General features: G+C 44.2%; 3 protein-coding genes across 5 annotated transcripts in view; 1 reads left to right on the top strand and 2 right to left on the bottom strand.

The window, feature by feature from the left end:
* Positions 1 to 1,627: 1,627 nt before the first annotated feature.
* On the bottom strand, positions 1,628 to 5,863 carry LOC125738668 (alpha-internexin-like). The gene is made up of 3 exons (XM_049007861.1): positions 4,611 to 5,863; positions 3,378 to 3,502; positions 1,628 to 2,619 (listed from the first exon to the last, which is right to left on the bottom strand). The coding sequence occupies exons 1-3, from the start codon at positions 5,661 to 5,663 to the stop codon at positions 2,367 to 2,369; spliced, it is 1,431 nt and encodes a 476-aa protein (XP_048863818.1). The 5' UTR covers positions 5,664 to 5,863; the 3' UTR covers positions 1,628 to 2,366.
* A 2,459-nt stretch (positions 5,864 to 8,322) lies between these two features.
* On the top strand, positions 8,323 to 24,502 carry LOC125738667 (cytosolic purine 5'-nucleotidase-like). Of its 3 annotated transcripts, none has more exons than XM_049007858.1 (18): positions 8,323 to 8,463; positions 12,456 to 12,578; positions 16,415 to 16,488; positions 17,090 to 17,207; positions 17,363 to 17,458; positions 17,679 to 17,770; positions 18,200 to 18,257; positions 18,504 to 18,597; positions 18,774 to 18,827; positions 18,926 to 19,009; positions 19,459 to 19,500; positions 19,890 to 19,997; positions 20,436 to 20,502; positions 21,775 to 21,945; positions 22,024 to 22,075; positions 22,177 to 22,237; positions 22,851 to 23,027; positions 23,130 to 24,502. In XM_049007858.1, the coding sequence occupies exons 2-18, from the start codon at positions 12,478 to 12,480 to the stop codon at positions 23,364 to 23,366; spliced, it is 1,686 nt and encodes a 561-aa protein (XP_048863815.1). In that variant the 5' UTR covers positions 8,323 to 8,463; positions 12,456 to 12,477; the 3' UTR covers positions 23,367 to 24,502. The 3 variants fall into 3 exon arrangements, with proteins under 3 accessions (XP_048863815.1, XP_048863817.1, XP_048863816.1); XM_049007860.1 differs by lacking the exon at positions 8,323 to 8,463 and adding an exon at positions 8,476 to 9,434; XM_049007859.1 differs by lacking the exon at positions 8,323 to 8,463 and adding an exon at positions 9,469 to 10,920.
* The window catches only part of LOC125738665 (metal transporter CNNM2-like), a 37,401-nt gene continuing 26,656 nt past the window's right edge, over positions 13,771 to 24,515 (bottom strand). Inside the window, exon 2 of the mRNA XM_049007855.1 lies at positions 13,771 to 13,883. Within this exon, the coding sequence (XP_048863812.1) occupies positions 13,825 to 13,883 (59 nt within the window). The 3' untranslated portion in view covers positions 13,771 to 13,824. The remainder of the gene's footprint in view (positions 13,884 to 24,515) is intronic.

Below are 24,515 nucleotides of genomic sequence, written 5' to 3'. Positions count from 1 at the left end.
TATATGCTATATGGGATTCTATCCATCCATCCATTTTCCAAACCGCTTATCCTACTGGGTCGCGGGGGGTCCGGAGCCTATCCTGGAAGCAATGGGCACGAGGCAGGGAACAACCCAGGATGGGGGCCAGCCCATCGCAGGGCACGCTCACACAGCAGTCACACACATATGCATACCTACGGGTAATTTAGCAACTCCAATTAGCCTCAACATGTTTTTGGACTGTGGGGGGAAACCGGAGTACCCGGAGGAAACCCCACGACGACATGGGGAGAACATGCAAACTCTGCACACATGTGACCCAGGCGGAGACTCGAACCCGGGTCCCAGAGGTGTGAGGCAACAGTGCTAACCACTGCACCACCATGCCGCCCCTATATGGGATTCTAATCGAGTTATTATCAACATCTTAAATTTAACAAATATAGCTTCAAATCAACTGCCCCCCAGTGTATACACCATGCATGAGTTCTGTATACACAGCACAAAGGTCACTGTGTAATGCAATTCACCACGTTTCTCAACCTGCATTGACAAAAACAGCATGAGGAGAAGCCCATGCATCATTGGAGACGATGCCCCTCTGCACAGGATGATTGGCTTGTCCTGAATCCATCCACGAATCAGCAAAACCGGCTTGGCATTCACTTTAAAGCCGAATCAGCATCTTCATAAGGGCACACAATGGGAGGGGAGCAAAGATCACATGCTCGTGTTTTTTTAAGTCTTCATTGATGCATCTTAAAGGAAAATAGTGTGAGCTCATGAGGTAGAGGGCACAGCCCCACCAAAGCTATTAATACGTCCCAGGGGACATCAGCAGTTATTCATCGCACTGCAAAAGCACACATCTTCCACTGCCCAATTCACTGTCATTTGTTTTTGTGGCGTTAAAAACTGGCCACGTGTATTTATACTTAAAAAGGTTCATCATATTGTTAGAAGGTGGGTCTTGTCATGCCTGCAGCTGTCTGGCACTTCTGCTGCTTTTCACATAAATGTCATAACTCAGCTGGTAATACGTTACAAAACGTCCACCAATGGCGAGTGACTCAGCCGTGAAGTCTGCTATGTAATTGGATGGAATATCCTTCCATCTCCTCTAGGACACAGAACGTCAGTCTCAGCATTTGTTTTGGCTTTAAAGAATGGAATTTCAAAAAATCACTTCCTCTGATGTCAAGAAAGACAGATTTACATTTTTTTATGATGCTTACCAAGCACCTCCAGTATTGAACATATATTTATGCAGCAGAATTCATTGTCAAGGCTGCTCTGATTAACAGTTACAGTACAGGAAAGTAAACGCTGGAACAGTCTGGCTCCTGCATTTGTGTGGTGGACAGTTAGGGAAATGATATGCCCTGGGTCAATCTACTGCCTTTTTAAATAAGAATCCCAAAATGGTCTAGATGGGGGTGTGTATTTTTATACATGTGTGATATGTAGGTTATATAATTTCATGCAGTTGTTTCTGAGGGTGATATATGTTTAGATATACAGATGATAATGATATATAGACAGACATTGCTGAAATCGCTGTATTTGAGTTGCCATGGAAACCATTTTTGTACGAGTTTTTGCCCCTTAATCCGTTTCGGTGAGAAAATACAAGCTGCCACGACAATTTTTGTTACAGTATGTTCTAATTTTAATGGGCACCAAAAACACACATATACACACACAACAACAACATGCACACATTGTACGCTCATGAACGCTACATACACACAAGGCATTTCGGCCCATGGCAGTGCAATTATAATGGGGTTTATGGCACATGCCAGGTGAAATGTTAGACCATGAAGGATATGCTGCAGTTATTGGAAATCAGTGTGTTAGTATTTCAAACACTGAAGTGTCTTATAGGCTATTGAATCGTGATACAGACTGAAAGAGATTTGCTGATGACACGGAGTCACAAAGTACTGTAGTACTGTGCGCATAACATTGCGAGAAATTATTGTGATATTCTAGATTATTATTGGGGTACACTAGCCAATCAGTGGATGTGGGATGTGCTCATTTTGGTTATATCTCCAGAGGTGGTTGGATATAAGTTCACCTAAAGGTTGGATATAAGTTCACCTAGTGCTCCAGGTGTAAAATCCAGCAGGGGTCCTCAGTGAGAGACAGCATTGTAGATTATACAGAGAATATATAGATGAATACACTTCTACAGTGTAGTGTAGTATAGTATATTATAGTATAGTGCATTACAGTATAGTATGGAGTATACACAAGAGTATTGCAGTATTGCACATGACACAGTGTAATTGTTGTAGCACTTCAGTCTAGTCTAGGGAGCATGAGGGAGTATAGTAGTACTGCGTGACTGTGGAGTACACTAGCACAATCAGAGGGATTCAGTTTGTCTGTGTGCTGGGTTTGACGTTAGCGGCCTCATTCTTCTCGACTTTCTTTGTGGAATCGACAGTCTCCTTGGCCGTCTCTTCAGCGTTCACAGCCTGGACGACGCCCTTCGGCCGATTGGCCCGTTGTCCTTCCTTGATGACGCTGCTGTGCGCGCGGGTCTGGTAGGTGTAGGTCATGCCGGCCCCCATGCTGGGCAAGGCTGGGCTGGTGCTGAAGCGGGTTTCCTCCCCCTCCAACAGTTTCCTTGCAGGAGAAGAGAAAGGCTGATGGAAGGTCTCGCTCCACAATGCAGCAACACGACCCATTCAGGCGTAAAGTCGCCATGCTTACTGTACCCATGGGGATCAATAACAAGTATCCATTATTATTATTAAGTATCCATCTTTACTGGGCTGGACTGGGATAAGAATTCGGCCCTGGACTTGGGGTCCCCAACAGATCCATGGTAAAATCTGCTGACTCAGGAAGGGGCATCCAAATGGCAGATGGCCAGTCCAGCCCTGAACATATATGATGCTCTTTTAATCAGTAAAACAATCATTAAGCTAAGGATCATGGGTATAGGTTTGATATGGACCCCCCCCCCCCCCAAATACTCACCCTACTCCCACAGTATTAGTAATGCTATATCCCTGTCATTCATACCCAAATCTACGCCCTTGCTAAGGGTGCATGTAACATTAATGAGGGGGCAGCATCCCTGCAGCCATGGGACAGTCACGGACTGGTTGCTTTCCACGTAATGGTGCACCTCACTCATTTGGGGGGTGCTTTGCACCCCTCAGCACCCTTGTAAACCCATGTATATAATCTGTTATAATGAAGTCCAGAAAACAGAATCGAAATATTAAATATGAATTGGAATTCACCAAATTCTAGGATACTTTCACTTTCATTTTTAAATCAAACAATATATGAGCAGTTAATGTATGTTTTAACGTTTTTTAGCTGGTTAAGAAACCATTCCTTCACTTTCCTATAGGGTCCCAGTGACAGATTACCGGTATGCTGCGATCTCAATGTCCAGGGCCATCTTGACGTTCAGCAGGTCCTGGTATTCTCTCAGGTGGTGCGCCATCTCGCTCTTCGTGCTCCTCAGTTCATTGTCCAGCTGTCCAATTGTATCCTGTTACGCAAAGTTAAATCAAATTATTTTGGCTGATTGAGCTTTGCCTTGTAATAGGAGGAACCAGATTCCACTAATTAACGCTTAAATAACAGGTTTACACTTGCTTAGGGCTATTTACATTCGCGCATAGGCTTCGTAGAATTTTTGTTTCGCTTAACTTCACATAACAAGATCTGTCCTTATTTGTATTAAGCTATAAATCACGTATAAGAAATGCCCAAATAATACACTTGGGTGTTCTACAGCAACAAATAGCAGGTCGATTTAAGATATCATTTTCATTTTTTAAATATAATGTGAATGCATATTACAGTACCAACGGCGGATGCGCATTTACACGTGCATCTTGTAACATTTTAAAAACCACGTAATTTCTGTTCTTTTGTATGAACAGTGTGAACTTTCTTTTTTTTTCCACGTATATTATATTTGATCACGGCTTAAAGTGGATCAGACCTAATCAGATCTACGACTATAAGTAGAGATGACGAAGAGAATTGTTAATAACCCTACGTACACATACAGGTGTCTGTTGTACGCTGTCTTGTGACCTTGTTACTGAAATGCCATTTTAGGAGCGTTACATATCGATGGCTTAGAGCGATTAACCTGGGCTTTCCGTAAACTCCAAAATTCACCACCAGGGACAAGTACAGCAATATTTCTTCGATCTCGTCCTACTCCCCTCTTTATAATAACTGCATTGAATTATCCGGCGAAATCCGGTGCTGGACCGAACAGACTACGCCCAGTATATTTCTGCTTCTCTGAGTTACCCAGAGCAACCCTCAACATATAACACTGGCAATTCCAACTTGGCCAAAAACGCATTTGTAAACGCTTCTAAATTAATAAATGTTTAGTGCGAATTACAGCAAATAAGAAAGCTACTCCTCAACGTACATAAGTTACATGTTAACATGTAGTTTAAATCTCTTTTAACGTAGTAACATTATATCAAATTATGAAAAATAAACCAATTGCTATATTAAATCTGTGCTTAATGTTTTTGTAATAATATTGTAACATTGGTCGGTATCAGTAATATGCATGTTTCCTGTTTTAGTTACATTTTTATGTTAGGTATTAAAATACCGCTTCTTGCCTGTAAAGTGTCGATTTCTATGTTGTGCCTGTTCTCCATCTCCCGAAGCTGACGCTCCAGCGACTCATTAGTCCCCCTTAGGCTCTCCATCTCGATGGTCTTGGACTGGAGCTGCCTCCTGAACTCGCCGATCTCCTCCCTGCTCGCCCGCATCGCCTCGTTACTTCTGGCTGCCTGCTCGTTCAGGTTCTCAAACTTGGACCGGTACCACTCCTCCGAAGCCTGTAAGTTCTTGTTAGCCAGGGACTCATACTGGGCGCGGATCTCCTTCAGGGCTGAGGTGAGATCCGGCTTTGATACCTCCATCTCCACGGAGACCTGTGCGGCCTGGAGCATGCTCATCAGGTCAGCGACCTCTTCATCATGCACCTTCCTCATAAAGGCGATCTCATCCAGGAGAGATTCCAGTTTCTTCTCCAGATCCAGTCGCACCAAGGTGGCACTGTCAACGTCCTTCATGTAGGCTTTCATGGTCTGCTCGGCTTCTTCCCGAGCTCTCATCTCCTCTTCATATTTCGCTTTAACTTTCTGAAGTTCATCTTCAATGTTGTCTCGTTCGATGAAGATCTGCGCCCTTTCCCCATTGACCTCCTCTAGCTGAGATCGGAGCTCACGGATCTCCTGTTGATATATCTCTGCCAGGCGGGATGGTTCCGTCTGCCTCTGCCTCAGGGCCACCAGCTCCGTCTCCAGAACCTTATTTTGCTGCTCCAGATTATGGACCTTCTCGATGAACATTACAAAGCGATCGTTGAGCCCCTGAAGCTGCTCCTTCTCATTAGTCCGAATGATCTTGAACTCATTGGTGATAACTGATGTCTGGTTCAGATCAATGATATCGCTTGACACGGGTGAGTAAGAAGGCCACCCCGATCGCTTGTGAAAACCTGCAGAGGAGCGAGACAGAGACTGTGATCTAAAACCGCTGGAAGATACGATACCCCGTGATGAGATCCCGCTGCTCAGGCGAGACTGAGACGGGGAGAAGCGAGGGGAGTCCCCGAAAATCTTCCGGTAGGAAGACGAGATGTAATAGTCTGGTACGGTACTCATTTTAGCGTCTAAGAAAACTAGGTGGGACAACCGGTGCGTGCGGTTTATATAGTCGGGCTGCCCCACCAAAAAAGCTATGTGGGATTTTCGGACATTGAAAATACATGATTAAACCGTTATCCTTATCTGAAATATGTTGTATATATTGTTATGTAGCTGTATCATTGCAGTTATTTCTGTTAGCTTTTCAAACGAGTGTGAACATTTAAAATGATTTTTTTTCCCGACAGTCTGCAGTGGAACTGTCCATTTTGGCGCAGTGCTGATACTGGCAGCAAATCAGGTAGTTTCATAGACAAGTTTCTCCCAGTCACTGTGAAAAACATCGGAAAATTTCAAATAAAATACATTTCACCACACATTTTTAAGAAACTGAAATGTTCAGTAGTATTCCTTGTGGAAACTCTGCCTTTGCATTGGAGAGGTTTATAGTTTACACGATTTAATTATCTGAATGAGTTTAAAATGGTGAACTGATGATAATTTTGATGATGAGGTTTTTCAATAGTTTTTATTCTATAGGCCTGCCAGCTAACCAAACACATAGGTAAATACGCTTCGCGATACATGATAAGCAGACAAATCCTATGTATTAGCTTCACTACTTGTCTTCTATGCTTATGTCTTGTCTCATTCGTAAGAAATTTAATGGATGAGTATAATTAATAATAAAACATGAAGTTATTATTTTCGCCCTCTGGACACACAGATTACATTTTATACTTTGGGTGTGTCCGATGCTGAAATTTTATCCTGTAGAAACAACTATTACAGGTTGTTTGAAAGCATCCCTTAATAACAACAACAAAAACAAACAACAACAACAACAAAAAAACACTTTGGGATAGCTAAACATCCGTTTAGTTGAAAATGACAAAAGTTAGTGTGGTACCATTACTTAAAAGTAATATTTCCCCCTTTTCTGCATAAACGTAAAAAGTTGCTGTGAAGTCAAAACTGATACTGTACTGCCCTCTGGTGTTGCTAAAGGACATATTTATTGCGGAAATTGTTGACCTACTTACAAACGAGAAAATCCTAAATTCAGCCAATGTTATACTGGTTAATAGTAACTCACGTCTTTAAAAAAAACTCAAGCTTTAAAGGGTCGAACATTTTCTTACACTCTTGCCAATGGTTCATCGTTATGATATATAGCACAGCAGTTTCGTCCTATTATGTGTTGCTCCGATAGACTTGTTTCTGATGCGGTCAGCTATGTGTCCAGCAGCAGATATCTGCAGCAGCTGGACCTGATGCTAAAACAGGCGGTGGATGTTTCTAGGGTCCCCACAAGCGAGTGTGGGCTTTCCTTACGTGACTTCTGAAAAACTACAGGCCAAGCTGTGTCTTGGCTCTCTTTACATCCATCCATCCATTTTCCAAACCGCTTATCCTACTGGGTCGCGGGGGGTCCGGAGCCTATCCCGGAAGCAACGGGCACGAGGCAGGGAACAACCCAGGATGGGGGGCCAGCCCATCGCAGGCTCTCTTTACATGCACATGCTATTCCAGTTAAACAGATTCAAGACGAACAAGTGGAAGTGTCACGAAGAAACGTTCTGCCAATATAAACATTACTTGTAGAGCCTAATTAATAAGATATATTACTTGTGCTTATACTTTTCGTTATGCAAAGCGTTGGAGTAGATGTTCCACTTTGAAAAACAAGGTGACAATGCAGTAATAAAAAACGCCCACTGTTTGCACATTGCCTTACTTTAACAATGCATCCATTGTTGTCTCACTCGTTTACAGGAAGTCACACTGCGGAACTAATTAATTCTCAGTCATACAGAACGATGTTATCGAGCCCCCCAAATGAGATGGAGTTAGACCCCTCCCACAAATGCGTGGTTGCATAAATAACAGAAAACTAAGGACGGGTGGAGATTTAATATAAACAAATTTCGCTGCAACCTGGGTGTGGAGTCACCCTTTAATACTGGATGCATATTCCGATATTTTATCAATTTACAATAAGTTTTTGCGGACCCCATGCTACTGCTCTATGCCCCCCCTGGGAGTCGCGGACCTCAGGTTGAAAAGTCCTGATGAAGACCATTACATTGGCATATTCCTTGCTCAAACGCAGTGTGGCAGTAATGAGCAAGGCATGAACAACACGTGCAGCTGTTCTGAGTGTCAACGAATTTTTTTCTGTACACCGAAAGAGCTACAAACGACTTCGCATGCAAGTACGTTAAACCACATAGCGGTTATTTATGGTTTATTATAGATGGGATGATCTAATTTCAGTTTACGATTTTTCCTGTTTAAAAATCACATGTATTTTAGTGTATTGCTGCTTATTTTAGTAACTTTTTTTTTTTAACACAAACCTGTTTTTTAGAACAGTCCTATCTGGGATCTGAACCAGCAGCCCTGTTCTTTTTATATCAAAAATCCCTATGAAATTTGTTATATCGGCACAGGCAGTGATACAGTAGCCTGTACTTGTAATCACAGCTGAAATGATCATTGGACGGTAACTTAAATCGTAAGATATATCAGCTTCAGATTAAGATAAACTTCATTGGCCCTACGGGGGGAACATTGAATCCGCCTACCTACTTTATATAAAAATAATTGTGCTTTCGATTCTTCTCGGCTGATTGAGAATGTATTTTCAGTGCCAGATTTTCAGATCTTGACTTGCCTGCTTTTTTTTGCCGTAGACGCTTCTAATGCCTCGGTCTGCGCACCGCATATGATTTCCTCATTCACCCAGAGCCCCGCTGGCGCGCATGCGCCGAAATGCGGCCAGCGACAGTGCGGTCATTCGCTGACAAGCAGAGAGGTAAGTGCCTTTGGGCTACCCGACCCCTACTCGATAGGAGTTTTACAGCCGTAAAAAGGCCACTAGGGAGACTCTAGACAGATTAACGGAGTGTGATTTGCGTGGTGTTTATCGAGTCGATCGCTTGCTTCTGATCCCATCGAGGAAAATGGGAATAAAATAAGTTATAACCAGCAAGAAAACTGACGTCTCTGCGTGTGACCAGGAAAAGTAACAAGCAGCGTTCGTGTTTCATTGAGTGTTGTTAGATGTCTTAAAGATAAAATGAAAATAACCAACCGTCCTGCACCGAAAATGAGTCCGTATTGATTGCGATGATCAGATCTTATGCACTTCAGCGTCTACTGCCTTTTAACTTTGCAGGCATTGTCAGACCAAACCAGATCTACGGATAATATATATTAATTTTAGCTGCCGATGAAGTGATTAGTTCCTAGTCAGCGTGGTCTTTTGATCTGTGAAGTTTCACTGATGGCTATGCTATATAATGAAGGTCTCTTCATTACCCAAAGTCGTGGGTGGTTAACGTCGATCCCTTTTGCGCTGCGGCGCCTTGTAGCCCAAGTGATTTATAGCTGGGATCGCAAAAGCGACCGTCTTGTGAAAGTGTGGGTTGAGTAACGTTTTGGCTGGTTGTTGCAGCTCACAGTGAAAGTCGAGGCTCCAAGCTCTGTACCGGAAGAAAGCACATGCATGCACTGTCATGCAGCGGCGTGCAGCATCCAACCACCTATTCATCTATCCATCCATCCATCTTCCGACCACTTATGCTGCAGTACCATGCCGGGAAACTGAGGTTCTGGCACAGACTTTTGTTATGCAGAAGGCTTAAAGCTCGTGATATCCCCATTGCCTGTATATTACTGCGGTCAGACGGGTAGCCGAAATACAGGCTGTCTTTAGCAAGAAGGCGCAACGCCTGAAATCCTGCATAATGGCAGTGGATTTGTGCTTATAGCGATACTTTAACGGTAGGTTTACTTTACAAGGAGTCAATTAGGTAAATGCATCGGGCGCTAGGCTTGTAAAATCACATTCTGGCAATAGTATGGAGTCAAATGAGAGACAGCTAGTAGTGTTAAAGTTTGCCGCGATACTACCGATGAATGATGATCTAATGATGTTATCATGTTTCTGAAAGGCACTTACGCACCAATGGTGCAATTTTTCTGTTAGCTGTTCTTTAAAAATCTCTTTAATTGTATGAAGTTTCCTTTTCTTGTATAACAGGTTTACGTGTTGATGTATTTTAGGAATTCTGTTATCTGCATTCATTTTTTGGAAGTTAAAACGAGAAGTATTTGTGTCTGAATCTTTATTTGATTTGGAGCCACCTGTCTTAAGATTTTTTTCACCTCTTTTGGTCACTGCGATCTTCGACCAGTAGCTTTTCTGTTGTTACCAGTTCCTGACCCTCAGTAATTACACGCTCCATTGGTGTGAGGTGGCCCAAATGTGTATAAATATAGGCGATGATGTCACTCCTTCCAGACTTTCCATGTTCCAGCCTCCCCTATTCATGTGGGCTACCCTTCTGGAAAGAGCTTCTCTCACTTGCTGTTTTCAAAGTTTGCTTTTGGTTACTGTGAAATTCCTATAAGTGTGAAACAGGGACGCAAAAACGTCTCCACTGTTTGTCTGTTGACCAGAGTAGGGCGGTTGTCTGAGCATTGCTCAAATGATCTGTTTTCCGCGTAGATACCAGAGAACAACTTTTAAACACTTCTTCTAGGCTGGCCTTTGCTATTTTATGTATGTTTATTGCTCTTGTGGAGATAAAAGCAGGTTGTTACGCCTCACAGTTAGTCTATGTGTGTTGAGTGCAGGGGATGGCTGTTAAAGTTTGTTTTATGGAATTTTGGTTTGGTTATGGCTGCCTGTGAGGTTAAGGTGCGGGTGGCATCAAAGGCCCTAACTGCCCGTACATCATCTACAGCAACCATACCTCAGTCATCGGCGAAACCTTCTTTAAAATCGCTGGTACGTTTCACTTTGGGCCACACAGGAAGCACTAAGTCACTTAAGCAAACTAAGTCTTTGGTCACTTGTAAGTAAACCGAAAAGCCCCAGAATGTCATTTATTGATTTGATGTTTTGGATCAGAGAACAAGGTTAGGAGTCTCACTCAAGGACCCAACTGTGACACGCTTCTTATGTTGACCATGGGATTTGAACCGATGACCTTCGGGACACAGATGCAGAGCCCTAACTCACCAAGCCATGCCTCAGTAGCGAGCCGCTTCAGCGACGCATCCGAAAGAGCAACATTACGCCATTCATCCCCCTAGCGACAGTGCAATCTGACAATACTGTGCATATTGATGAAGTCTGTCATTATCTGCAGAGCAGTTGCGGCCGATGCAGAACGCATCCTCCTGTGCTCTGTGCTACAGAAAAGGAACAGCTGTGTTTGGATAGTCACAAAGTGTCACTGAAGAGGCTGCCCGGCCACTGCAGGTGTCTGACGACATATTACCGACATCTGTCTTCGCAATCAGTAATCTACTCAACGGAAAGAATGCTGTTAGATTTCGAAATAAAGCTGAAATATTGCTGGAGATGGATTTCCAAAGACCTCAATTGCAATTAATTTTCTCTTTGGTTAATGTTTGGAACTTAATTAATGTTTGGAACTTAATTTAGGTTTGTTGAGCTGTTCACATTACAGTATTTTATCTTAGAGCTTATACTTAGCAAAGGTTTTGTGAGTTCATGGACAGTATAAATGTTTCTGGCATGAATGGGGTTAATTGTACACCAAGGACAGGCAGAACATTCCCAGTGGACGTCCTCGGATTAATAGCCCCCTCTCAGCAGTGCACTGTATCAGCTGACACATGTTTATGGATTAATGGAATATTTATAAGTAGAACAATTAAGTTTTGAAGCTGAAATTATGTGAGCTAGAAAGTAATACAAGGGACAGTGACAGGTAAACAAGGTTACACAGACATGAAAAGACTGTGATGGGATTGTTCAGTTCTGTCAGTTGTAACAGAAGGTGAATACAAAGGAGATTTAAGACTATGGCAGATACACTGGTGTTCTTTGGGGGGCTGAATATGGGGCTGAAGACGCGGGTCAGGAAGAAAGGGCATGAAAGCAGGGATTTAGGAAATAAAGGCTCACTGAACAACACAGGTGACACCTCTTCACACACATCCAGAAATAAAGAAACGTTTTAAAAACTGCCGATCTTATTCAGTCTGCATTTACATTCATTTTTATTAAGCAGATGCTTTTGTCCAAAATGACAAATCAATTAGACATAAGTGTGCCGATGTGATTTACTGCTCCCCTTCAATTTTTTTTATTAAGTATGTAATAATAATATTCAGAGTTCCTGTTTAACTCATCAAAAATTAAGTCTATAAAGCATAATCTACAGGGGGAATTCAGATCGACTTCATATGCTGTGGTTGTCTAATTTTCTCATGGTCTATTAAACTGGTTTCAAACTGGAACAGAAATTAAGGCTCGCAGAGAGACTATAGGGCTGAACACTGGATGTAATGTAATTATATTCCAACATTTTTAAGACTCCGTGGATTAAAACTTTTTAAAAGGAGGAAGCCTGCCGGTTCTAGTGAGTTTTATTCGGGCAGGATTTTCTCAGGTAGACCTTGACTTGGTTTGGCATGGGCAGATTTCCCAGAGAAACACAAAGAAGCAGTTATAACACGTTAACCGAAATATGTAATGGAACTTGACTGAAGACAAATAATTGTCGTCTCCCTCTCTTATCTCTGCGTACCAACTGATCCAGAATGCAAGTAGATAAAAAAAACAATTTTCATTGTGAAAAAAATCATTCTCCCTCTTTCATTTTAATTGTGATATCGTTATTAATATTAGCATTTTATATTCTTGCCATTCCTCATTTGTTAGCCTGCCTCAGGACTGCAGAAGAAATTGGACTCTGCTGATAAAACACTTTGCATCATTGTGCTTTGTAACTAAGTTAAATTAATGAATATGAATGTATTTCACAGTGAATCTCCGGTTGATTTTAAAATGGCGACATCCTGGAGCGATCGACTGCAGAACTGCGCCGACCTTCCCGCTAACATGGACGGCCTGGCACTGAAGAAGTACCGGCGCGAGGCCTACCACAGGTCAGCGAGATGCAAGGGCCACGCATCCATCACCATCTCCACCTTAAATCCACCTTAAATCCACCTTAAATCCACCTTAAGATGCTTCGGCAAGCCTGGAACATTACGCCAGTATTTCTCTTCTGGGGCCTGTATCATGTGGCTGGATTTCATGCTTAGCTGGATAACTTGTCAGATTTAAGATGCTCCGGGCTAAATGTTACTGAAGAAATATAAAGTCTTTTTAAACTTGGGTGCCTTAAATCTGACGAGTTATGTAGCTAAACAAGAAATCCTGCTTCATGACTCCGTCCCCTGCTGTCTGAGAAAAATAAATGTTATGTCTGAGAATGAATAAAACCTGAGGCATAACATTTGAATAATACTAAATTAAATATTTAAGTTAAAAATTGAAGGGGCGGCATGGTGGTGCAGTGGTTTACATTGGGGGGCGGCATGGTGGTGCAGTGGTTTACACTGGGGGGCGGCATGGTGGTGCAGTGGTTAGCACTGTTGCCTCACACCTCTGGGACCCGGGTTCGAGTCTCCGCCTGGGTCACATGTGTGTGGAGTTTGCATGTTCTCCCCATGTCGTCGTGGGGTTTCCTCCGGGTACTCCGGTTTCCCCCCACAGTCTAAAAACATGCTGAGGCTAATTGGAGTTGCTAAATTGCCTATAGGAGTGCATGTGTGAGTGAATGGTGTGTGAGTGTGCCCTGCGATGGGCTGGCCCCCCCATCCTGGGTTGTTCCCTGCTTCTGCCCATTGCTTCCGGGATAGGCTCCGGACCCCCCGCGACCCGCTAGGATAAGCGGTTTGGAAAATGGATGGATGGAAGTTAAAAATTAACGATTAATCTACCCCCTCTTGCTCAGTCATTTTGCATGTGGGGGGTCAAATACTAGCTTCAGTATTTTCATATAGAACATGGGGGCAGCTCGGTTTTGCATGATATTATGGAAGTACCAAACTTTAAAACTTTATCGTTTTTTTTTTTCTTGATTTTAATGGTCACGTAGGCAGATCTAGACCACTAGTCTTTGTCTAAATTAAACAGGAAACTGCTGTGTTACCTAGACGTCTCTCTGGCGTATTAATGGTATGCGCCGTTTGTGTTGAGTAGTACTCTGAGCACATTCGCTCGCTCGCACGCAGCAGAGTCTAGCGTGTTTCGAAACAAGCGCTTCATGTGTAAGCGAGGCTCGGGACCCAGAGCCACTGCTGTCCGCAGGTGTCCGGAAGGTTCTGCTGCCCACAGGGAGCTTGGTTATGTAATCAGAAGGGCTGCATGCGTGCGGCTGTTTTTAAAAACCTCCCCGGGGTTTTCTGGAACACAAAAAGAAAGTAAAAAAAATCAGCATGTGTGCAGAAATAGACAAACCAGAACACCCCCCGCCCCCGGCACTGCAAAGTTACCCATGTTATTTCACATTCTTTGTGAGACATAATGGGAGCGAATATCGTTTGTGTGCCAAACAGAAAAGCTGCATTGTGGCCTGTGTAAACAGTATTAAGTTTATCTCAGTCAACAGGGGCCTCTATCACAAAGCAGGATTTCTTGCTTAGCTGGGTAACTTGTCAGGTTTTAGGTAGCCTGGGCTAAATGTAAGCAAATGAAGATAAAGTCCATTTAAACAAGGGTACCTTAAATTTGACAAATTATCTGGCTTGGCGAGAAGTCCTGCTTTGTCATACAGGCCCCAAGTCTTGATGCTTTGACATGAAATTGTAGATGTTCTATCTATCCTGGCTTGGGAGTGGTATTTAAAAACTTTCCTTTTTCCATCAGATGTGGTAGCTAAGATGCTGTATGAGAAATTATGTTGTAAAATATTTTTTTGGGGTTTAAAGGCGATGTTTTAGCTACTGTCTGATTTGGTTTTCTCGGTCGTTGCTAACTAAAATTTATGATGAAGTTTTTGACTCTACAGAAGTGTGATGAATGGTTCTGTTGTCTTTGCCGCTTCAGTAACGGTGTTTGAGACTTTGTGAATAACTCCCACATGTCAGCTCGCGCCAGTACTTCCTCGTTATTAGAATAAATGAATATTCTGGACTTTTTTTGTGTGTGTGTTTCAAACGTCTTCCTTATCTCTAACAACGTCAGAGAAGAGCATGGAAATTACTGACTTGTTTGCGCAGCCTGTCGGGGATGACAGGACGAGAGAGCCCAGTGGGGGGGTGTTTGGCGGGGGGAGGGGGGGTCACGGAGCTGAGGACAGGTGCTACAGTGTTACTGTGGCAGCAGTTGCTGGCAGAGCAGGGAAACGAATCACGGGCCCAGAGCCACGCAACCATTAGCTATGCTGTTCAGCGCCCCCCCATTTTTCACGAGGGGGTGGCTGACATATTGGGGGTGGAGGTCGGCTGGTCCTGGAAATCTCTGTAAGTTGCATGTAATTCTCATATTGTTCTTCCTCGGTTCTCTCTCATGAGAACCACATGGAATCTCCTGGAATTCATCTCCAGGTTTGTGTGTAGATGCAGCCTGACTGTACTTTGCTCTGTGCTGTAGACTGTATTGCCTTATGAGTGTAGCAGGATTGATGGAATTACATAAGTGTATTTGGGGTGGTTTCTGTACTGTCGCAATGGGAAGCTACACTGTCATGGTGATGAGTGAGGCTAGTCATCCCTGTAACAGCGCTGACTCCACATCTTGGCTCAGCAGTTCAGTGGAACAGCTTATTTTTAGATCTGCGGACTGTTTCGTAATATTGTGATGTGGTGATGATGATGGTGATGATGATGATCGGTGATACTTTGTTTCACAATTTGTACGACTGCAGGTCGTTTTTGCGTCTCCCATCCTGCTGTCCCTTGAGACTCTCACACGTAGAGGAGAGGGCAAGGCATGAGGCCATTCATCCATCTCCCTTGGAGCGGTTTTCAGGGTTTGTTGAAGGACACATAGTGTTAATATGCAGAGCCACAGCCTGCCCAAGGCGTTGGGTTGGATGGTTTAAATATGAGCTGTTGACAGGAGGTGGAAAAGAAAGGACCAGAAAAAAGGACCAGAGTGTTTGACCATATAGACCAGCTTCCATACAGGACACTTATAAAGAGCTAGATTATGGAGATACAGAACCAAGATGTTCTTTGTGTCTGTGATCATGAGTTTTGACTGGAAACATGAATGAAAATATGGAAGGAAAACGTGTTCTGTTGAGGAGATTAACAGGGCGTGGAATTGGGGCATGAAGGGTTTGGAATATTGCAGTCTTGTTAAGGATAAGGAAATGGTGACTGTAATTGGTCAGTGTGCCTCCGGTCTTTGTTCCTGTCTATGACGTAAGCAGATGGCCTGTGTGGTTTGACATTTGAGTGGGAATTTAATCCGTGCTTTTATGTGCGGAGCCATGCACTGTCGGTGAAACAAAAACGCTCCTTAGGTGACCTGAACATCTTGCAGAAATATTTTAAGTTCAGTAATTACCACCCGCTGTAAATTCAACCTTCTAGATGATACTTTTAGACGGGATAAAGTCTGTCGGCTAGCTCTGTTGGACAGGCTGACATCATATTCTATTCTATCATATTTTAATCCTGACTTGTTGAAGTGTGCCAAGCAGTGTATTTTAGATCAGGACAATTTATTGCGTTCATACATCCCAATTGTAGTCTTGTTAACCTGAAATGGTCAGTTGTTTTTATTATGTAAAGCACTTTGTGTTACATTATGTTTGTATGAAACGTGCTATATAAATAAAGTGTGATTGATTGATTGATTGATTGATTGATTGATTGATTGATTAACTGTGCTTTGGTTTGTTGTTCATCATACACACCCCCACCCACTTTGCTTTAGCAACTGGTGGCAGCAGTTTGTAGTTTGACTCTTTGTCTCATTTCCCCAGAGTGTTTGTAAACAGAAGCTTAGCAATGGAGAAGATTAAATGCTTCGGCTTCGATATGGATTATACCCTAGCAGGTATGTCTGGGGACATCGTATGGGGGAGCAGCTACACGCTTTTTTCTTTCCACACATTTACAAATTAACCATTAAGCCCCGTAAGGCCGAGGGGGTCCCCATATGGCTGAGGGGGTCCCCGTATGGGCGAGAAGGTCCCCGTATGGGCGAGGGGGGTCCCCGTATGGGCGAGGGGGTCCCCGTATGGGCGAGGGGGTCCCCGTAAGACCGAGGGGGTCCCCGTATGGGCGAGGGGGACCCCATATGACCGAGGGGGTCCCCGTATGGGCGAGAGGGACCCCGTATGACCGAGGGGGACCCCGTATGGGCGAGGGGGACCCCGTATGGGCGAGGGGGTCCCCGTATGGGCGAGGGGGACCCCGTATGGCCGAGGGGGACCCTGCATGGGCGAGGGGGTCCCCGTATGGGTGAGGGGGACCCCGTATGACCCTCAAGCCCGAGCTCCCTGGGCCAGCGTACTCTCACCTACAGAGAGCAAGTTGGGGTTGGCGTAAAGAGAACTTAATAAAAAGTATCACTTATTGTTATTTGGTCCAGAATGGCTTATTATACACCCTGCATCTGATCCAGAAACTACTCTGCTCTCTCCACTGTGCCCCAGTATACAAATCCCCAGAATATGAGTCTCTTGGCTTTGATCTGACCGTGGAGCGACTCGTGTCCATTGGCTACCCTCAGGAGCTCCTCAATTTTGTCTACGACCCTTCATTTCCCACCAGGTAAGGACCAGGGATGCACTAATCAAAACCTGGTCATCTTCACTGCGTATCCGTTCATGGTACCAACCTGGTCATGGAGACTTCCCGACTCCGCTTACCGTAACACCAGTCGAAATACATTAGTTGGCTGAAATGATCGAAATATTTCTTCATAGGGGTCTTGTGTTTGACACAACGTATGGAAACCTGCTGAAGGTGGATGCATATGGCAACATCTTGGTGTGTGCCCACGGCTTTAACTTCATGCGAGGGTAGGTTTATTCATGCATGTGTTGCTCGGTCCTACCCATAATGCACCTCTGAATTGTAACATCTGCCATGCGCATGTCCGTCTTGTGTTCCTGTTAATTTGCATATGATACAATGTTAAATTGTGTTCTCTGAGCGGATATACACTTACTGCCCCGGTGAAATATTTTCATTGACTGCTTAAGACTTTTGCACATTACCGTATGTGTGTTTATCTTCAAGACCAGAAATCCGGGAGATGTACCCGAACAAGTTCATTCAGCGGGGAGACACAGACCGCTTTTACATCCTGAACACTCTCTTCAACCTCCCTGGTGAGGAACCAGCCTGCTGCCGTTCCTGCCCAGTAAAGTCACCTCATACTAGGACATCTCTATAGAGATAAGCTTTATGTCCCGTTATATTAGGTTTTAGAGCAGATCAACCCAAGTTTTTCTGAAAGGGAGTCGGTCGTCTCTTGTTGGTAATGATTACGACTCTCGCTGAAGCTTCAATATTGTCTGAACTTTATACTGTAAGACCTTATGGATGGTGAATGAGATTTGTGTGCCTGGAATGTGGGTCTTTCCAGGAGTCCAAACTTTCCACGTTTGGGCTGTGCTGTATCACAATACACCACCAATGGTAGCATTCTCATTTAATCAAAAGGTCAGTAATTCATCTGTTTTTACTCATATAGAAGATGCCTGAATTTTAAGGTTCCTTTGCTGTCCCCTGACCCTCTGTTGTTCTTCTCTACACAGAAACGTACCTCTTTGCATGTCTGGTGGACTTTTTCACCAACTGTGACAGGTACAGCAGGTAAGGCCAGAACGATGAATATCACTCCTTTTTTGTACAATTGCGAGTGGGGTGATGACCAGGGGTCTTCCATACAGGTTTATGAGTTGAGTGAAGATGCATGAAGTCCATCCATTAGAGGTTCAGGCCATTCTGAGCAAATTTTTAACGGATTTGAATGACGGATAGCAGCCGCTCTAAGATGATTTTTAATGCATCTGCGTTATTTTGTTTTTCGTTGCCATCTCCCTCTCCTGACTTCTCTAGTTGTGAAAAAGGCTTCAAGGATGGCGACCTCTTCATGTCCTTCAAGAGTATGTTCCAGGATGTGCGTGATGCTGTGGACTGGGTCCATTTCAAGGTGCTACGTTTTTCCATGACGCTCATAGTGATATTTCAATAGAAGCAGTTTTGATTCGAGGTTCAGTCCTGAAGCGTCACACAGCTTCACTATCATTACAAATCAAGTATAATTTTGATATAAAAGCACCAGGTGTCACATCTATAGCATATTTATATTTGTCTTTATGTTTTCAGGGATCTCTGAAGGAGAAAACGGTAGAAAACTTAGAGAAGTACGTGGTGAAAGATGTAAGTAGTTTTTGGTTGGCATCGCTGAGTGAGAACGGTGCAGTAAGAAGCCGACTTACCACCTGTCCCTGTGTCTGCCCCCCCCACCCCCCAACCAGGCGAAACTCCCCCTTCTCCTCAGCCGGATGAATGAAGTGGCCAAGGTTTTCCTCGTCACCAACAGCGACTACAAGTATACTGACGTAAGTCGGGGCGTGTGTGTGCGCGTTCGAGTGTGTGTGTCCTCCCTCTTTTCAGGAGTATAAGGATTATTAATGTACTTATTGATATATAAAATATGATGTATTTTGCTAGCAAACTGAGCAATAACCTTCAGTATCGAGTGCTGCAGATATTTTGCATGTGCATGGCCGTAAGAGCTCTTGTTGTGTATGTGTGTGTGTGTGTGTGTATATATATATGGTCCGGTGTCAGCACAAGGGCTATATATATATATATAGCCCTTATGCTGACACCGGACCATATGGTCGCAGGATGCCGGAAATCCGGATCCCCGGTTAAGGTAGCTGAGTGTAGAGGAAGCTTACTGGAACCCATTAGAGTAAACCTGGATAGCTAACTCAGGGCATTTTTATTTTATTTTATTTTTTTTATTATTTTTTTTTTAACTACTTTTTTTTCTCCTTTACAGAAAATTATGACATATCTCTTTGATTTCCCTCATGGTCCAAAGGTCAGTTTCTTGACTGATTTACGCTGCTGGCAAATCGGTATATTAAAAATAAACAATATTTCCGTAAATGTCCAGATCCCGAACGACATGCATTCTGTTGTTATACTAAACAATTACTGAACTACAGAGAATTTGGGTTTATCTTGTACATTTTATGTGATTGTAACTCAGTGGGTGAGAAGGTTGTGGGTTCACCTCCCATGGTTGACAGTAATCATATTGCGTATGCAAGGTCCTGAACCCCAACTGTAATGTAAATGAGCTATGCTGAATCGAGCACCTGGTATCTCCCGAATAATACTGTCAGTTATAGCACTGCAGGTCAGTGGACAGGTATTTCACTGGTGTATGAGTAACAGCAGACAGGTGGTGTGTTCTGCCCCCTGCAGGCAGGTACCTCTCACTGCCCTTGGCAGTCTTATTTCGATCTCATCCTGGTTGACGCACGGAAGCCCCTGTTTTTCGGAGAGGGCACAGTGCTCAGACAAGTAGACACGGTGAGTAACACAGTTTTACGCTGCCTTAACCTCAGGATCCATGTCTTAGCCTCCTACCTACACTACAGTTCAGTAACACAAAGTAGACACACGATAATATCCAGGATAATCCATAAATAATCCTTATGATCCTCAAGACAAACCTTATGCAACACACCAATTATACAACGACATGCATAAGCTACCTTTTAATCTTTCTTTATGCTCCACAGCCTTCTTAATGTAGTAACAGGCAGTAATAATACTCCTTCAGAAGTATCAGAAGTTAGAATACAGTAATTTGTAGTAACATGCAGCAACGAGATACCCCCTAGAGGCAAATGCAGGTAGCACACTTTAACCTACTGACTGAAGAGATTTGAAGCAATGGACTGCAAGCTACTATAGTAACACATTGATGTTTATTTCCTGTCGTGGGTGTGTGGTTGGGGAGTTTAGATGACTGGCCGGTTGAAGATTGGGACGTACACAGGACCTCTGCAGCATGGTATTGTTTATTCTGGAGGTAAGGCCTGCTATCTGGCTTATATGTGTGTGCGAGTAGCAATGGTATAACCTACAGTATACATGTGAGCATTTTCAGCTTAAGTGCCTCTGTCATTCCTACATGTGCGGCTCATTGGTTCAGGTCTTTTTCCCTGCGGTCGGAAGGGTGTTGGTTCAAATCCCACCCTCAACGGAATATTCTCATGTCCGCCGGGCCCGTAAGCAAGACCCTTAACCCTCGCAAAATGCTACACAGGCGTCAGATAAATGGCTGACCTTGGGCTTGGATCCCAAGCTTCGCTTTCAGCTGTGTATACGCAATGCCAAAGTATCGAATCCCCTTTAAAATTACATTGTTCTTGTCAGTTTTTTTCTTTTTTTTTTGCAAACTCATAGTCTCACAGTAATCAGTTATCTGTCAGCAAAACTTATGAAGAAATCCAAACGCCGAAAAGTGCTGCTCGCATAAGTATTCAATATCTGTGCTGTAGAAGCTCCAGATGACAGAGTAAAAAGATTCGGATGGAAAACTGAAGAATGAAGAGCATTCTAAGAAAGTTAAAGATAAAATAATTTAATTGCATGCATTTAGAATAGGGTACATCTGCCATCCCTCAGAACTCAGCAATGATACAAAGAGGAGACTGGTGAAGGAAGCCAAAATAGGACCAACAGTCACTCAGAAGGAGCTGTACAGTTCAGTGGCTGAGAGTGGAGTGAAGCTGCACCAATCAGCCAATGCAAGAGCATACTGCTTACTGCAGCAGTGCACACTGCATACCGTGGCAGTGCATACTGCAGCATTGCATACTGCATACCGCAGCAGTGCCTACTGCACATTGCATAGTGCTGCATTGCCTACTGCATATTGCATACTGCAGCAGTGCATACTGCCAGAATATGCAGGCTATCTTGAAGACCTCAAACAGAAGAGCCACATGAAAGCATGTCTAGAGTTTGAAAGAGTTTGAAAGTATGAGGATTTATCCAATTAACATGTCAGTCAAGGTTTTGTGGTCTGTTGAGAAATTGCAGAAAATAGAACACAGGAAAAACAAGAAGAATATATGTATATATCACTGGTAATTCAGGCAAATCATTATTTTGGGGAGGGGGGGGTGAGTACTTTTTCAAGGCACTATATGTCTGTGTATGTCTCAAAGGAGAGCATGATGACAGATATGAGAAGAAGCACTCCATTGTGCCTGTACTCCTACGTGTTCATATAGCAAATAAAACATCATTTCATTTTCAAAAAGCACCATTGCATTTCATGCTGCCCCCCCCACAGGGTCTTCAGACATTGTGTGTGACCTGCTGGGAGCCAAGGGCAAGGACATCCTGTACATCGGAGACCACATTTTTGGGGACATCCTCAAGTCCAAGAAGCGCCAGGGCTGGAGAACCTTCCTGGTGATTCCAGAACTGGCCCAGGAGCTGCACGTCTGGACCGACAAGAGCAGTGAGTGGCCGTGTGACCATGTCAGGCTGGCTCCTGCGTGTGATCATGTGACCTCTGACTTTCCCCTCTGTCTGACAGCTTTGTTCGAGGAGCTGCAGGGCCTGGATATATTCCTGGCAGAGCTATACAAGTGAGTATGGTGAAAATACCTCCAACCTCCACCAGGGGGCAGCCAATGTCGACCCACGGCTGACATTTAACCTGCTGATCCTGTTCCCCATCTGTTTCCAGGAATTTGGACAGCAGCAGTAATGAGAGACCGGACATCAGCTCCTTACAGCGAAGGATGAAGGTGCGGCATCTCACACAAACGTCCTAGGATTTTTTTCAGCCGACTCATCCTACTTCAATTAATGTTTATTATCTCACCTCCATCTTACTTAGATATTAAATTAATGAGCAGTAAGGTTTCTTCAGGTAATGATAGTGACGACGTGTATGAAATGAAATGAAATGAGCACCTAACGTTTCCCACACTAATGTCACAGTTCATGCCAGCTAGTCTTACATCATCCCCCACCCCAAACAGATATTCAAGGCATTACATTTCTCTCAGGCACCTTTTGTACCTCTAACAGCTTCTTTTTAGAAGTCTATTTATTATTATTCGTTTAACTAATGGTGTTATACACCGTTGCCACACACCAGGGTTTGAGTTTGCATATGCTGGTGTGTGTGCCCTGTAGAGGGTTGGCACCCTGTCCTGGGTTATTCCTTGCCTTGCGCGCGTAGCTTCCGGGATGGACTCCCGTGACCCTGCATAGGACAAGCGGGTATGGATGGATGGATGGATGGATGGAGTATTCCTGAATGATTATTCTGTTTCTCAAAAGTCATGCTTCTTCTTGTTGTTTTGAGCCCGATTCAGTTCAGTTCCATCACGCTGCATGTTCTCCTCCCCGCAGAGAGTCACCCATGACATGGACATGTGCTATGGCATGATGGGAAGTCTGTTCCGCAGCGGATCCCGCCAGACGCTCTTCGCCTCCCAGGTGATGCGCTACGCCGACCTGTACGCCGCCTCCTTCATCAACCTGCTCTACTACCCCTTCAGCTACCTCTTCCGGGCGGCACACGTCCTGGTGAGCACTTGGTCCTTCTTGTCGGTTCCCCGTCGCCCCCCTCCTCCTAGTCCCAGTGAGCAGCTCCCCCCCCCGCTCAGACCTGCCACCCCCTGTATCTAGATGCCCCACGAGTCGACGGTGGAGCACGCCCACGTCGACATCAACGACCTGGAGTCGCCCATGGCCACCCGCAATCGTCGCTCCCTGGACTTCTGGGACACAGAATGCCGTCGGCACCAGCTGACCAGGTCCATCAGCGAGATCCAGCCCCCGCACCTCTTCCCGGAGACCCCCCAGGAGATCACTCACTGCCACGACGAGGACGATGATGAGGAAGAGGAGGAGGAAGAAGAGTAAGCAGCTGATATGACCTGGCTTGGACATCCAGTATTGTACTGAGGGAATCCCAGGGGACGGGTTACGGAGAGTCGGAGAGGCATTTCCTACATATCGGATGCGCCTTAGCTTCCAAATTTTTCGCTGTGTGCCCTGGAACGTCGTACTGCCACTCAGCTACTCAAGTATGCACCTGCATCTGTTAATTTTAATTATTTATATATATATAACTTGTTTTGTTTGCAATATTCATAAGAAAATAACCACATGAGAAGTCAGACCAAATTCTGGAGGTCAGGACAGGAAAAGTTATGCCAATATATTCTTTGTGTGTGTTTTTATGTGGGTTTGATTTCCACGTGTATGTATATATAAAATACTTCTGCTGCGTATGCCGTCACAGGGACAGCAGCAAGGCTTAGAGGCCCAGTGTGTTTGGCGTGGCAGTTACACACACGGCCCTCCGAAGAGCCCCCTTGCAGCTACACGCAGCTCGCAAACTGGAAACCACCGTCCAGTTTTTTCCATCCGCCAGTTGAACTCCACCTGCCTGGTATTCACTGCTCAGAAGGGGGCAGCACCCAACGCTTTCATCTGAGGAAGTGTTTACCGTTAGAGGCAGAGGAAAACACCACAGCTCTTGAAATACAGCACCTGCAACGCAATAGTGAAATATGAAACGTTTTGGAACGCAGGTGATGCTGTACCCTCTGGGAAGTGGAGTCAGGTGCCGACAGCTCATTGGCCCATAGCATGTCCCGCCCCCCACCTCCTACCCAAAACATGATTGGGGCCAACTGTCCTACTGCCCAGTATCATGGTTCCCTTTGCTCAAAGCTGTGACGCTTACAAAGCTGGGAGGAGCATCCAGATTGCATGTGTATAATTACATACTGTAGGCAGCTGGGGAGCCCCCCAGCCCCAAGCCCTAATACCCCCCCAAGCTGCTAGCTCTCTGTTTCTGGCTATTTTTTTTTCTGCAGCACGGACACAAAGAACATATAGTTTAAATTTTTACTTTTCGTTCACTTTTTACTTTCCACGCATATTCCTGAGCTTGGGAGTACACTGTGAATTTTAGTTTTCCTTAAAGACAATGAGAAGCATATGTCTTGCTTTTGTTCTGGTGTAATATTAAAAAAAAAATTATTTAATAATTTTTTTTTGTGC

The sequence above is a fragment of the Brienomyrus brachyistius genome, chromosome 3, assembly GCF_023856365.1.
Source record: "Brienomyrus brachyistius isolate T26 chromosome 3, BBRACH_0.4, whole genome shotgun sequence".
Classification (NCBI taxonomy): Eukaryota; Metazoa; Chordata; class Actinopteri; order Osteoglossiformes; family Mormyridae; genus Brienomyrus; species Brienomyrus brachyistius.
The sequence above is the reverse complement of the archived record's forward strand: the minus strand, read 5'-3'. Positions and strand labels throughout refer to the sequence as shown.

Excerpts from the sequence above, each read along its gene's own strand:
- LOC125738667 (XM_049007858.1), top strand. The coding sequence starts at position 12,478 with ATGGCGACATCCTGGAGCGATCGACTGCAGAACTGCGCCGACCTTCCC. Across the intron at positions 17,208-17,362 it reads GACCCTTCATTTCCCACCAG|GGGTCTTGTGTTTGACACAA; the intron begins GTAAGGACCAGG and ends ATTTCTTCATAG. Across the intron at positions 18,258-18,503 it reads AACTGTGACAGGTACAGCAG|TTGTGAAAAAGGCTTCAAGG; the intron begins GTAAGGCCAGAA and ends TGACTTCTCTAG.
- LOC125738668 (XM_049007861.1), bottom strand. The coding sequence starts at position 5,663 with ATGAGTACCGTACCAGACTATTACATCTCGTCTTCCTACCGGAAGATT. Across the intron at positions 3,503-4,610 it reads TAGAAATCGACACTTTACAG|GATACAATTGGACAGCTGGA; the intron begins GCAAGAAGCGGT and ends TTTGCGTAACAG. Across the intron at positions 2,620-3,377 it reads ATTGAGATCGCAGCATACCG|GAAACTGTTGGAGGGGGAGG; the intron begins GTAATCTGTCAC and ends TTCTCCTGCAAG.